The 15,673-nt window shown below is 44.5% G+C and overlaps 1 protein-coding gene across 1 annotated transcript in view; it reads left to right on the forward strand.

The window, feature by feature from the left end:
- Window positions 1–15,673, forward strand: part of gmds (GDP-mannose 4,6-dehydratase) — a 133,898-nt gene that overhangs the window by 50,263 nt on the left and 67,962 nt on the right. Inside the window, exons 5-6 of the mRNA XM_056276796.1 lie at window positions 3,195–3,387; window positions 5,288–5,392. Of these exons, the coding sequence (XP_056132771.1) occupies window positions 3,195–3,387; window positions 5,288–5,392 (298 nt within the window). The remainder of the gene's footprint in view (window positions 1–3,194; window positions 3,388–5,287; window positions 5,393–15,673) is intronic.

Below are 15,673 nucleotides of genomic sequence, written 5' to 3' on the forward strand. Positions count from 1 at the left end.
GAGAAAAAACCAAGAGGAATGGACAGACTCACATGCACAGACAGCAAGATGGAGAGGAGGTCTCTGTAAGGGAGGTAGCTATATAAAGTAAGGTTTACGAGGGCCAAGGAGAGGAGGACACTCCCGTTACAGAGCCAGAGGAGAAATATTCAAGCAAGAAAAAGAAGGCAGGCGGAACTGGAAAGTAAAGAAAGGGAGGAAAGGAAAAGTTAGGAGGTCATATTAAAGCTTGGATTGCATTACGTCTACTAGAGAGGGAATTGATTCTGCATGGGTACATTAGTGTGTGCAGTCTGGCCCCTGCTTGACTCGATATAAAGCCAGGTATTGTTGGCTCTGTTTTGGTGATCTTCAGGGGCCAGCAGGCTCAGTCCCGGTACCCTCCCCTTAGCTCCATAGAACTTGCCTTATGGGCCCTGGCCTCTGTCATTCTCCGCTGACACGACATATGCATTTAAAAAGAGTAGGCATGTTCATGTGTGTATGCCATACAAAATATATTTAGATGTGCCTGTTTATGTGTGAACAAAGGGCAAGAGAAAATTAGGGTGTGAGATGTTAAAGTGGAAATAGACAACTTTTTTGCTTTAGCTTATCCTTATGAAGTAAAAGTTGATTGCACAGTGTAATGGCTATAGAATAATGACACAATCGGCATTTAGATTGATTCCCTATAAATTTCGCTTTCACTGTGCAATTCTGTCTGCCACTGGGTACGATCTCTGTCTAAGGTTTAGGGGGACATGTCAAAAATGCATTTTTCAAAAAATTCAAAATGGCAGAAAATCTAGTCAGGCAGACTTTAGTAGTTTTTGAGGCAGATTTGTTGACTGGGGATAGATAGATATCTGTACCAAGTTTCATGTAAATCAGACTTACGGCGCAGGAGTTATGACTGATCAAAGTTGACCTTTAAAGCATCCTCATTAGGCCGATTGGGGTCATAATTCTCGGGCACTACTTGCACACAACTACCAAGCAATGGGCAAAATCTTATGTCTCTATCATTTACCATCTCATGGGAATTTGTGCAAACATTTCTAAAGAAAAATAATAAAATATCACAAAAACAATAAGGTTTAATAAGAGTGAACTCGGATGGGCATTCACTCAATGGAGAGCGCTCCATTGAGAGGGTTCCAAACCGACATTCAGTTGGGTTGATCCACTTGTTTGTATGAAAATCCATGTACAGAAAATATGTTATGACTGTCTCAGCTGTTCAATTTCTTTCATTTTGTAAAAACATAAGGACGCTACCAACCCAGTTCGCTTTTATCAACACATACTAAAGACTGTCTATCTGCTTTCATGTCTCCATGCTTTTTCTCCTAATGTTTTATTTTTTGGGGGGGGGGATCCCCCCCTTTTCCCCCCAATTGTATCTGGCCAATTACCCCACTCTTCTGAGTCATCCCGGTCGCTGTGCCACCCCATATGCCGATCTGGGGAGGGCTGCAGACTACCACACGTCTCCTCCGATACATGTGGAGTCACCAGCCGCTTCTTTTCACCTGACAGTGAAGAGTTTTGCCAGGGGGGTGTAGCACGTGGGAGGATCACACTATTCCCCCCAGTTACCCCTCCCCCCCAACAGGCACCCCGACTGACCGGAGGAGGTGCTAGTGCAGCGACCGGGACACATACCTACATCCGGCTTCCCACCCTCAGACATGGCCAATTGTGTCTGTAGGGACGCCCGACCAAGCCGGAGGTAACACGGGGATTCAAACCGAAGACCCCCGTGTTGATGCTCTTTTCTTGTAACGTTACTCCCCCCTCCACCCTGACACCAACCCCTGCTGTATATACTTGTTTGAGCGAAGCAATAATGTTACTCAAACTATTTTATTCGTATGCAATGCAAATCATTACGATAGCTTTTGCCTGTTCCCAAATTTGATAGAAAATTATGACAATATCAGTTTACCTCTCCAGCGAACATGCTTCTTCTGTCTTATTTCCAAAGTGGTGTTGATCACTTCTTCATGGAGCTAGGCTCTGAGGAAAACAGATCCAGAAAGCGATCCGGTTGTCTTTGCGACAGTGCCGCAAACAGTAATACAACTTGGAAAGGCTGGGGGAGGGGGGGTTGAAAAGTTGGCTGTTTCCACTTTAATGAAAATGTCTAAATGCCATTTAGGAAGGAATAATGGAGTGAGGCAAAGTTTAAATGAAGCTGATCAAAACTGCCTGCTGTGTGTGCTTGCATACATATGTGTGCCAGTGTATGTGTATGTGCGAGCATTAGCGTATGTGAGTCTCTCTATATGGAGTGCACGGCCAACAAGTGGAATAGAGGCCCAGTGTTCTTGGGTCCCTGGTTGAAATAAGGGGTCTTTATCCTGTGGATGTGTATAGCGGTGGTGTGGAAGCACTAAAGGGCCAAAGCGTTTCCTCCATACAGACACGGCCCCTGCCGCATTCTCCAGGTGTGGTGACCACAACCAGCACGGCTTTTAACCGTTACGCCTAATCTGGAGCCCAAACCTGGAGCCCAACCTGGCTCACACACAAGGAAGCACACATGAAACAAGTGCACGCTTGAGCATGCATGCAGATTCACGCAAACACATTGAAGCAAGATATGCACACACACACACACACACACACACACACACACACACACACACATTTCTAGGTTTTACACAATTTCCCCAAATGGCTATAATTTCCCCTCCCCTTCTGGCTCTCACCAATACTAGTACTCACAGGCATTATGGGAGTTGGAGTGTTTGGTTTGAGGTATTAGCTTTAATGTGCTCCGATTCCGATAATCTCCAGAAACAACACATTCCCTGCTTTTCTCTTCTCTTTGCATCTTTGTCTCCTCTCATCATATTTTCACATCAGACAAGCTTTATGTGTGGGATATGAGCTCAAAAGCTCAAAGGTTGAATCAGTTCATCTGGATACAATGTTTATTGACAGATACATTTCATCACTCAGCTAAGTGACATCTTCAGTCATGTCACTTAGTTAGTGATGAAATGTATCTGTCAATAAACGTATCCAGATGAACTGATTCAACCTTCTTTGATTTTCTTACCTGGGTTATTGAGCATGCATCAAGAGATCTCAAAAGCTGTTGCTCCATAATTTTGTTCACATAGGAGAACTTTGTACGACGTTGATCTGATCTATTATGCCATTTATTATTTTATGATCTTTCTTTCTCTTTTTCTCTGTCATAGATCTCTTTTGATTTGGCTGAGTACACAGCCAATGTGGATGGTGTAGGCACACTGCGCCTGCTGGATGCCATCAAGACGTGTGGTCTGACCAACAGCGTGCGTTTCTACCAGGCCTCCACCAGTGAACTGTACGGCAAAGTCCAAGAGATCCCTCAGAAAGAGACTACGCCTTTCTATCCCCGCTCGCCTTATGGTAACAAAACACACACACACACACAAAGTACAGATTGCTTAACTTTATTAACCTTGCACCATTCTTCAAAGGATTTTGTATGGACACACACACACGCGCGTGTGCGCGCACACACACACACACACACACACAGACACACACACACACACACACACACACACACACACACACCACATGCATTGTACATAAACACAGGATTACTTAACTTTGCTGCCTTTTCACCATCCTTCAAAGTTATACTATATATATATATGTCTGTTTGTGTGCTTGTGGTTTGTATATGAATGGGTGAGTATGTGTGTTGACTTATGTGTGCATGCATCTGCACACATGCTTACACATTTTATATATATTTTATATAATCCAGTGGTAATTATTTAACAGACAGTACAAGCCTGTTTCATACCATAAGCAATCATCAGCTGTCAATCTATGTGTGTGTATGTATATATGTGTGTGTGTATATATATAAAATTTGTGTGTGTGTGTGTGGGGGGGGGCGTTGTGTGCGTGCATGCATGTGCGCATGTGTGTGAACACAGGGGGCCTTCAGTGTTCATTGCCGAGGGAGAGCTTGAGAGTTCTCTACATGCCCTCAGGCCAAACGTCTGACTCAGGATTGGAGTGGCTCTCATTCAAACAAAGACACCTTTGTATCCATGGCACTCAACACTCACTTTACACACACATACACACACATTTACACACACACACACACACACACACACACGCACACACGTGTGTGAGAGATCAGGTTTCATGTTCTGTGTTGCCTAAATTTCTCCTCACTGACACTTTCCTCGTCTGTCAGCACTCAATCCAAAGCTGGATGGGAGGCACATACCAAAATATGCAGGGCTGTTCCTCAATTAATTAGAGTAAGGAGGGGTGCATGGAGATGCTATGGTGACCTCCCTTCACCTCCAGTCTATGTCCTGACCCATGGCTTAATCAACAGACAACCCGCTTCTCTCGCTTTGGTATTCCCCTGCTCACAGGAGAAAGGGAGGGGGTGGGGGGGGGGGAGGAAGATGGCAAGAGAAGGAAGAGGAGAATGTTCAGGATGTGCCTGTTTTCAGTCAGTCATCGGGAGTGTGTAGTGAATATTTTCTACAATGAATTATGATTTATGACGTCCCTGCTCTGAAGTACGACATGCTGCATAATCACAGGATTGTTTTTGTGCTGCTGCTGCACTCTCTTTTCTCTTTTGCGGTATGTGTGTCTGTGTTGTAAAGATGGGGTTGTATTTCTCGCTTACTCCTTTCACACCAAACTAAAATTTGGGGTTTTAACTTGGATCTCATTTGCCATGAATGGCGCAAGATCCTTGGAAATTGGTCCTAGGTACAGTAAAACAAACTTCCTAAGCATTGGCACACCAATTTTCTGGGGTCCTATCTGTGTAAAAGGGTCCCTTCAAGAATTTCAGCATTCACTTGTTCAGTGTGTTGTGTTTGACACATTAGTTAAACACATAACCAATGAAAATTCAAAATGAAAATGCATAAGCATATTTCAGATATGCATATGCAAAGATGACAGCTTTGCATTGAAGCGGCCTCATATTTATCCCTGTGTTGTTGCTCTGTAGCTGCAGTGTGGAGCTGATGTAATAACAGTAAAAAGCAAGTTCAAGTGATGCAGACACTGGCAATGTGAAAAAAAGCAACAGATCGATAAGGATTTGGTCCACTTACTATGTTTTCAAGCGCAATATAAACAAGTAGCTGACAATATAGCAGACAAGATGGGATCTGGCTTAACCTAGGAAGATACCAAGAATTTGGTGTGAAAGAAGCTTCTTTCTCTTTCTGCTCTGTATCTGGGCATTAATTCATTTTTTTCTGATACAATCTACACACTACACTCACACTCCCTTCCCTCAATGTTCTTTCAGGCGCTGCTAAGCTCTATGCCTATTGGATTGTGGTGAACTTTCGAGAGGCCTACAACATGTTTGCTGTCAACGGGATCCTCTTCAATCATGAGAGCCCCAGGAGAGGTGAGTACTAAGCGATGGCGCAAATTTAGTCCACCACATGGCTCTGAAGTAATCGTCACCAGTAGAGCCTTGTTTCCCATAACTGCTTGGCACAAACTAGCATTATTTTCAGGAAAATTGCAGCCTTCCTTGTACACACACTCTCTCTCTCTCTCTCTCGCTCTCTCTCTCTCTCTCTTTTTTTTTTCTATCCCTCTCTCATTTACTCACACACACACATTCACACACACACACAGACAGTGAATGGGTTGTGGTCAATTTTTAATATGTGCTCTGAGCCCTAAGGGTCGCAAGCGCTGGTTTAACCCGATTTACACGCCATCGCAACCCAAAATTAGTACCACATGACTGGAGCCCCAGCACTGCGCCCAGGTCAGCCACTCAGGTGTTTATGATTTATCCCCTAATGAAGGCCCTGGCCACGACCCCAGCCAAGGTCAGGGGTCAGCCAGTAAACCTTAATGGGTTGCTACGCAGATAGGTGTGGGAACCGGTGTTGCTTACGGCGAGCAAGGGGAACATTGTGAGGCCCAAAACTGACTGAGACCATAGTTTGCTGTAATGATAACATACAATGTAGCGGCGGGTCACAAATGGATGGAGGCCAGCAGTAATGGAGACTTTTTTGCTGGCAAATGCCTTGTCTGGCTTACAGAGAATTGAGAGAGATGGTTGTATAGAAACAACCAGTTTGGCGACAACAGGAGGGAATTAATGGAGAGAGACTGAACTGGCTGAACCACTGGCCCTGCGAAACTGTGAAATTGGAGACCCTTGTATGCATGTACACTCATACTCACCATAACCTTATAAGGTAGAGATGCATTGCTAGCCCCATGACCTGTCCTTAGCCTTACATTGGTCAGCTCTCTTGGTTTTCTCCATTTTGGTTTTCTCAACTACTTTCCCCCCTGCCACCACTGTCTCTTTTTCTATCCCCCTCCCCACCCCCACCCCCCCTCTCTCACTCCCTCTTTTCCATCATTTTGTCTTCCTTGGCATTCTCTCTCTCCCCATCTTTAGCTCTCTTTCTCCTTAGTCAGCATTTCTTTTACAGGCTCACCAGTTCGCTTTTGCCACTTCTCTCTTCATCTTAGAGTTACGGTTGTTGTTGCTCATAAGGCAGGAATGTAGTGCTCTGATGTGGCCAGATGTCCCAGGGCTGCATTGCACAACCCAGAGTGGCGCTTGTGTTGGCTGGGATGACCAGTGTTTACTCGGGCCCCCAGGGCTTGCAGTGACCCTGCTGCAGCTGAGCTGAAGGGGTGTTTGGCCATCCTCTCTATTATTCACAGGAAGGCCTGGGGTTTGCGTATGTGTGGGGGTGAGATGGCTTTTGGGGGGGGGTGGGGGATCTTTGATGGTTATGCTACAATTCCCCTGCCTTGTTTAATAGTTCGTGTCAGGCAGAATATGTCAGACACATATTTAGCATTGCAGACAAAGAGAATATGAGTACCAAACTGGAGAGACACAGAGGAATTTTCAACTTTTTGCTTTTCTCAGGCGTACTCAAGAAATTCATTATTTTGGATTACATGTGCCAGAGAGACATAAACGGGTCATTCATTACCTGTGTGTTGCCACTCCCTCTCTCCCCCTCCTTTCTCTCCTCTCCCTCCCTACCTGTACGGCTGTACCTATGAGTAATTGGTTACCAATGGGGGATAAAGCCCATGATGTCAGTTTCGGTAGCCATGACATCACCATTCCCCCACCCCGCCTCCCACACAGGAAAAGCTGTGATGTTATCCTTAAAGAGCACCACTGGCTGTGTGTATGTATTCACGTTTGAGTGCATGCAAGTAACAAACAGATGTTGTCTCTCTGGGTTTTTTCCCACTTCCTGACCTGGATTATTGCATCTAATTCTCACAGTGTCTGCCTCAGTACCAGTCTCACCAAAAAAAGGGGAGTGGTGTGGCGTGGTATGATGTGATGTGTTGAAGGATTATATGCTGGCTGCTGGGAAGGGCTCCGGGAGGAAAGGCGCGCACCACGAGTTTGTTTTCCCCTGCCTTCCTGTCCCTCTGCTTTAGGAGCCAACAGCCAACAAGGAGCTCTGTTTCTTTCAGCTCCTAAAATGACTTAATCCCAGCAAGAATGTTCTCCCAGATTCTCTTACCGCTCTCGTAAACACCCAACTGTTCCACCAATAAACAGGAGATTCCTATTGTTCTGTAGCAAAAGGTCGGCATCGGACAGTCGAGAAGGAAAAATAACCCGCTCGAAATTCAGCGTGAAGCAAAGCAAACAGAAGCCCGCATCTGCCGGCTGGTTCACACTGCGGCAGGCTCTGTACTGGTTAGTTTAGCTGTTAGCCATAACAAACAGCCTTAGTACAGATATTGAGATGGGGATTAGTGTTAGCAGCAGTGCTAAATGGACTCCATATTCCTCTGACACATGAGACACACCATTACCCCGTAGTCAGTTGGAAGTAGTGATCTGCACTGAAACCTGTCCAAGTAACGACTCTGAGTTTATTTTTTTGGCCACTGCAACAAATATACACTACTTCAGTCTTCAAAAAAATCATATTTTTATAGTCCAAGTGCACCTGAGTTTAATTTATACGCATTAGCAGTTATTGGCAATGTGTTGATCTCACGGGTTAACGGTAAGTGAGTGTGCATATCCATGTAGTATTTTGTGTGTATGTGTGTGTGTGTGTGGTTACACATTGTGTATGTATTGTACTTGTTTGTCCATGCCTGTGTGTGTATGTGTGCACGTGGGTCTATGTCTGTGTGATACACCCTTAACACCAATGACCGGACAGACCCCCAGGTTGTAAGTATGTTAATCCCCAGGTTTATTTGGGGAAACCCCCCCACATCTCTCCACCCTGTGAAGTTCTGTGGCTCATGCTTGGCAGTACAGAATAACATTACGCTTATGCCAGAAGAGAAAAATAGATAGAATTAGTTAACATAGAGTAGCTCTGCCAAGGTCAATGCTGCTGCTTTAAACACATACAGACATAGCTCTACCTGCCTTGTTGCAGGCTCTACCTGCCTACATGCCTTAGTTTCATCTCTCTACGTTGAAGTTGTGCCTTAAAGGTGAGATTGCTTGATAGGTATATTGGGGTAGGTTTTTATATTTATTTTCCATTTGAGAGGTTATTTTCCAAGGCTATTCTTGAGCAGGTGATGTATGGATAGCAGGATTCTCCGTCTTTCCGCGGCGTATCTTGTGAGACTGATCTCAGCACGGAGACGGGAGTTTTGTTGTTCATTCTCTCTTGCTGTCAGTTTTTTTGTGAGAGAGAGCTGAGTGAGAGCAGCCTAAACATCAGGTGAAGAGTGGTGTCTGACACCTTAAAGGAGAGCTAATGACAGAGTCTTCACCCCCTCATCCCTTGCCCCATCACCAACCTCTGCACCCCCCCCTATGTGATGTCATGTGACCCATTGCTGTCCCTCCCTCTGGGTTCACTTTGTACCGTTTAGGTTTCACCTCTACTCAACATTGTTACCACCTTCACACCTGTTGTTTGGTTTCTCAGGTTGCCACGGTAACTAAGAATCCAGTTGACTGAGTGGGTGATTTTAACGGTGCTAATTACACCAAAGGGTAAGGGCACCCCAGCGCCTCCCCCAACCCTTGCCAAGCCCTGTGACAACTAAAGTGGGGGGGTGCAAACAGACAGATATACTGAACTTTGGCATAGAAATGGTTGGCAGGTTATCTGATGCTGAGTGGCATTTGGACAGATTCTATCTTTGGGAGTGATCTGGATAGTTTAAACCAGAATCGGGCTCTTTGAAGAGTCTTATTTGACTTTCATCTCGAGGTCAAACTCATTGACTCATTGGCTGTATATTCTGTCACGGGGAGCTGGTGCGATCGAAGCATGTATCATCCTACTCCCCTTTGTGCATACTCTTTCCCCACATGCTCCCTTTCTTTCTTCATATCGCCGCAAACCCGCCATCCGTTTTGTTGAATCACACCTGTTTAAAAAGGAGTGACTCTCACTATCTCACTCTTTGTATCTCTGCATCTCTCTCCCACCCTCTCTCTCTTTCTCTCTCTCTCTCTCGCTCGCTCTCATTTTCATCTCTCTCAGCTTGCACACTCACCCATTACAATTTTTTCTTTCTGCACCCTCCCTGTCAGTTGAGTCAGCCCAGAGCAAGGGCAGCAGTCTGTCAGGTGTGAATAGACACAGTGTTGGCTGAGCTGAACGCATGACCTCTCTTGGATGAAATGCAAGTATTCTCTCTTCGCTGAAGCTCTTGATATCAGCCAGGATGTGAATTGTGCAACGGTGGTGATGGCAGACACTGACAGGTCTTTGGCCTGGGTGGAGATTGGCCAACCCCCGACCTGGGGAAGATTCATCAGCCCTTCTACAAAATCACTCAATGTTCCTACAAGTCAGGCCCCTCAGTCATAACTCAGTACAGATAACTGAAGTGCCAAAGAGAAGCAGATAAAGTTCTTGAGATAGAAAGGCACACAAAATTTATTCCACATATTAGTCGAGTATACTTTCATTGTTGGGCAAAGGGGGCTAAAGGGTCAGCCTAAATCCCTGCATGTGTGGGTGTGGAGGTGGAAAATGAGTGGGACATCTTTCATGTGGAATCTACCTGAAAGCCTTTCACCCCCTGGGCCCATGCTCAAAAACAGAATAGGATTATGGGATTTGCAGTTCTGGGTGAGTTCCAAAACAGGTGTGTAACCCCTCTGTTGAGGAAATTTCAGTGTGTCCATGACAACTCTTAGGCAATCAAAACCAAAAGTCTGCCACTTTATGAATCGTTTTTCCCTTGCAGTGTGTCATTTTTTTCTGCATATTTAGATATTTGCCAGTTCAAACAAGCTTACTGTCACAGTAAAAACCCATGCCCTGTAGTAAGAGACACACAGCCAGACACACTTCTTTATAAATATTTCTACTTTTACAGCTTGCCAGCAGAAGAGATGCATGTTCTTAGCATTGTGTACCCAGTTAACAATGTAGACATTTACACTACTTTTTTTCCCCTCCCCACTCCGAGCCATCCTGGTCGTTGCTGCACCCCCTCTGCTGATCCGGGGAGGGCTGCAGACTACCACATGCCTCCTCCGATACATGTGGAGTCACCAGCAGCTTCTTTTTACCTGACAGTGAGGAGTTTCACCAGGGGGACGTAGCGCATGGGAGGATCACGCTATTTCCCCCAGTTCCCCCTCCCCCTTGAACAGGCACTCTGACTGACCAGAGTAGGCACTAATGCAGCGACCAGGACACATACCCACATCTGGCTGCCCACCTGCATACACGGCCAATTGTGTATGTAGGGACGCCCGACCAAGCCGGAGATAACACGGGGACTCGATCTGGTGATCCCCATGTTGGTAGGCAATGGAATAGATGGCCACACCACCCGGATACCCCACTACTAGTTATTTAATCATATAGTATGTTAGCATGCGCAATAAACTTACCTTCTTAAAGTGATGTTGAAATTTGGTAGAAACTTGGGTTTTGTAGTTACCTGGCCATGATGAGTCCAAATAATCATGAAATATCTTCAGTAGTTACTCTGTGCACCCCGGATGGATAATCCAGAATTTTTTTCCCCTCACTTCCATCGGGTAGCGACACTGATCTCAAAGTCTCCCTTTAAGCACATAAACAGGAACGAGGAGGATTCTGACAGTATATTAAATAACGAGCCCTGTCCCTAATTCAATGTCTCTCTTAGTGTTATTTTACCATGTGAAACTGAATGCAAACACGGTTGGTAGCTTATGTGACCATTTGCCTTGCTGATTCTTGCACATGTAAGAATCGATCCAATTGGCCTAAATTTCCACAGCCACTTCTGAAGCCTCCATTCGTGATTGTAAACAAACCAAGCAGAAGTTAGCTTGCTAGCATGCGATAAGATACACTTTACATATTCAGAGAAGCTACGTGCAGGGAGCAAAGAAATGGTACTTTTACCAATAACTGTAAATAGATGCCAAAACTTGAGCAATAGGGCTCGTTATTAAATATATTGGCAGAATCTACTTTGTTTGTGGTTGTTTATTTGTTAAAAGTGTGATTTTGACACCTCTTTCGCCATGCAATGGAAGTGAATGGAGGGAGAAAAATAATCCCAATATTTTAGATTACCCATCTGGGTAGCATGGAGCAACTATTTAAGATATTCGATTTTTGGGATTTATATCATGGCCGGGTTAACTACACAACACAAGTCAAAAGAAAGTTGACTCAGTTCATCTGGACATAACGTTTATTGGGAGAAATGTTTTATCACTCATCTAAGTGACCTCCTCAGTCTCAGTTACTGCAGGTATCCCCACCATTATAAACAATACAGTGGCATAACGACCAAAAACAACGATCAGTTTCATACGCAAATTGTGTGACCATTAACTAGCGTTACAATGGCCATGTATACTATTCACAGAGGATTGGAGAATAGTTGCAATCACAGTATTGTAAGAAAGATGGCGACAGATATAACAGATATACTCTTAGCCCCCCCCCCCCCCCCGGTTCAGGGATGGTCGTTCCCTCTTCACATAGATGACCTCTTTGACTCCCCGTTCAAACCAACGTTCCTCCCTATCAAGGATGTGCACATCCTCATCCTTGAAAGAGTGGCCACTGGCTTGTAGATGGGTGTAGACTGCAGAGTCCTGGCCTGACCTGTTAGCTCTTCTGTGTTATGCCATCCTCTTCACCAGCGCCATGAACTGATTCAACTTTCTGTGATTTCCTTATCTGGATTATTGAGCATGCATAAATACTCTACCAAACTTCAACATCAATTTAAATTTCACATTTTAACAAGTTTTATCATATTTCCACATACAATTCAAATACAATTTACTTTATGGTTATTTATTTGATAACTGTATTATTAATATCACCGTGCTCTGCTCCACTGTGCTGCTGATCCAGTTACTGTCAAACCAGATACAGAGGAAACCAACCTGATTCTCGAGGGGTACTGTTGGTCTATACCATGTGTGGTATAGGAGAGAGGGGAGTTAAGGATAGTTTTGACTGATTTTCTTAAAGGAACCTCGATCTTCAGACATTGGTCATTTCTTTTTATCAACTTGGCAATTATGCTGATATACGTAGAGGAGAGCTCCTTATGTGTCCCACTCACATTCCTGCATTGAGACCAAGTCGTGTGGCCAGTTGCTGTAGGGCCAAAGTAAAAGGGGCATAACCTAAATTGTTAGTGTTTTATTTAAAGGTACAATTCTCAGTTGATGCACACAGTGGCTGTCTGCCCCATTTCTGCTGTTGTTTTGGTCACACTTGGAAAACATTGCTCGCTTTATTACTTGTGAAAGAGAAAACCATCCAATGTTGCATCGCTTTCAGTTGCTCTTGAGAATTTCAGTTGTCTCCATTTTTAAACAAATTCACAATGTTGACCTGATGGAGAGATGTGTCATATTTCTTTGGTGTCAGTGGAGAGATCGTGTTGTCGCAGTACTCTACGTAGCCATGGTGACACATGCCATTATGGATTGTACATTTAACTATACATACTTGTATTTTAGATATTTTTTCCTCCTCATCTTTTCATATTCAACTCTATTTTTCTCCCTCGAAAACTTTTCTCTCCACTTTTTGCACGTTGTACTTAACTTGGGAATGTATACTGGGAAAAAATAAAACATTTTGATTCATAGCAGAATTGCCCTTTAATTTGTATTGGTCTTTGCCATTCGACCGTCCAAACACTCACACAAGAATTACTCCTATGTCATTTCTGTGTGAGGTTGAAGACATGCCGTCATGGCACATTACCATTTTTAATATTTTACAAAAGTATGCCATAGTTTGCATCACTAGCTAGTCTTTCAACATTTTTGTTCAGCTACAACAGAAAAATTGACACCCAAGAAGTCAAGCAACAGTCAACAAGCAACAACATTGTACCAGCCTTGTCTGGTAGGAGCATTCATACCAGAACTTGAGGTTAAAGTGAAGACTTCATATGACAGCACTTTCTCTTAGGCTACATTAGGAGGCAGATACTAGTTCTCTTACTTACCTATTCATTCAAATGACAGAAGGTAAAAAATGTTGAGAGGTTTGACATGCATGACGTGAGCAGGGACTTGAATCCTTGCCACTGGGAATGAGCAAAAATTCTCTCAGGACAATGCACTAGTCAACTCAGCCACCAGAACAAACTGCACATTTTCTTTTAGTGTACAGTAGGGTGATTTGGGTATAACATTGCCTAAAATTTGGCCCAACTGGAAACATACACACACATACTCACAAAGTGCTTAAAAGTGCTATATAAGTGTAATGATTATATATGTGTACGTATATCTTGAGGTTTGAGCTCTGAGTATGTAAGGCTAAATCGTCATACAGTTTGGAGACAAACTTAGTCTTAACCTTAATCTTAATTTAAATTTTAAAAGTAATCTTAACCTTCCTTTAGCTGTGTGGCACCTACTACAGCAGCCCGCATAATCCCAAATTCTTAATGCCGGGGGTCAAAATCCCTGAGTACCCAGGGTTTCTTCGTCAACCCCCACCAAGTCGAACCCCCCCCCCCCCAGTGGACTTCAAGACCTGGTTGTAAGTTCCCTCTCCTGACCAGGCTCAGTGGGATGACTCTGAGGGGGGAATGTCTCACTGTTTGATAAGGACAAACATCCTCCTCCATCCCTAAACCCAGTTGAGCCAACCCAGCCTGTGTGTTACGTTTTTCCTGTCCCTCTTCTGGCCAAAGAAATGAAATGGGATGAAATGGAATGGGAAAAAGAAAGAAGAAAAGCAACGGTTGAGTGGGAATGAGTGAGAGGAGAGGGAGAGAGAGAAAGAGAGTGAGTGTCAGTTTCTGGCATAGGTTTTGCTGTCTGCTCGGTTTTCACGGCCCGTGGTTTTATTGGACTTTCCACGGGGCCGCGGGTGAGGTTAAACGGCCACCGCCGCCCCGCTTGGGTTCTAAACCTCCCGTTAAACTCCCCACCCCACCCCAATCCAACCACTCCTCCCCTGGCTGTCTTGCGGTGCTGCTGCCAGTAAAGGAAACACATTAACACCCGGGCCAGTAACAGAGCAGGCTTTGTGCACAGCCAGGCAGGCCGGTCCATTTAGGCCTATGCTCTGCTCCACACCACACCAATTAGAGCAAGCAGGGAGTAAGGCCACTCCAAACAGAGGTGTGAGCTTTACTAGGGGGCTACAGGTGTGCCTGAGAAAAATAATGGACTTTATTACTGATTGGGGGTACTGTGCTTACACTGTATCCTTATGCTCCCTATAAGAGGCAGGCCTGCTCCGCTCTGCGGACGACCTGTGTATAACCTGCAAACCTGAGTTTGTCTTGGACGGGGGATCAAATCAGACCCCTGCCATCCTGTTTACCGTAGTAACCAATTTGGGGTTCTTTTACACTGCCTGACCCAGCCAGGTCCTGATATATGATATGTAATGTGCATGGTGTGTGTGCACATGTCTGTCTTGAGATTATGTATATGTGTGTGTGTTTGTCATGTGAGTGTATGTTTAAGTTATTGAATGTGTATGGGTTTGTGTGTGTCTGTGCTGAGGTGTGTGTATTGGCCCCGCCTATGTGTCACGATACAATAAAATGCGAATGATGAATGACTCGACTCTCGTCCCCGTGATGTGATAAGAACCTGACTAGCTGACAGAAGTAAGAGAAGCGCTGACAATCACAGATTCATCAGTGACAGATGAAAAATCACAGGTTAACATTTGACTATAGCTAACTGTTGGTGCTTGCCAGAACAGATGACCTGCCAGCTTAGAGAAAGGCCCCAGGGCCAGATGAGATGATCATGCAAAGACAAGACTGGTTTGACACATAAGGGGGGTTTCCAACAACAATTTATCTATGCTTCATAGACGCTTGCTATTTCCTAATGATTATATCCATTATATTAATCCATAAACCACCTTTGGATAAAAGCTTATTTTTATATTAGTGTTACCTTTTTTTGTTGTAATGCATAAGAACAGCATAGCCAGTACAGCACAAATCCAAATCATGCATACGGCCCCATTTAAACTAGTGGAACTCCACCGAACAGGGCACCAGAGCAGCGTTGACATGGGGCCATGCGAAGCATGACCGACACACAATGTGCTGTATTTTCTCTATTAAGTGTGTCTAACTTTCTCAGGTCTGCTTTTACTCAGCTTGCCGAGGGCTGTCGCTTTTATATGAAATAATCACTACAAATTTGGTGCATTCGCATGATTGAGTTCATGGGATTTTCCTGTGTCTAAAAGGAGTCTCTGCTCCATGTCAGTGCACAGTG

Source organism: Lampris incognitus, chromosome 3 (assembly GCF_029633865.1).
Source record: "Lampris incognitus isolate fLamInc1 chromosome 3, fLamInc1.hap2, whole genome shotgun sequence".
Lineage (NCBI taxonomy): Eukaryota > Metazoa > Chordata > Actinopteri > Lampriformes > Lampridae > Lampris > Lampris incognitus.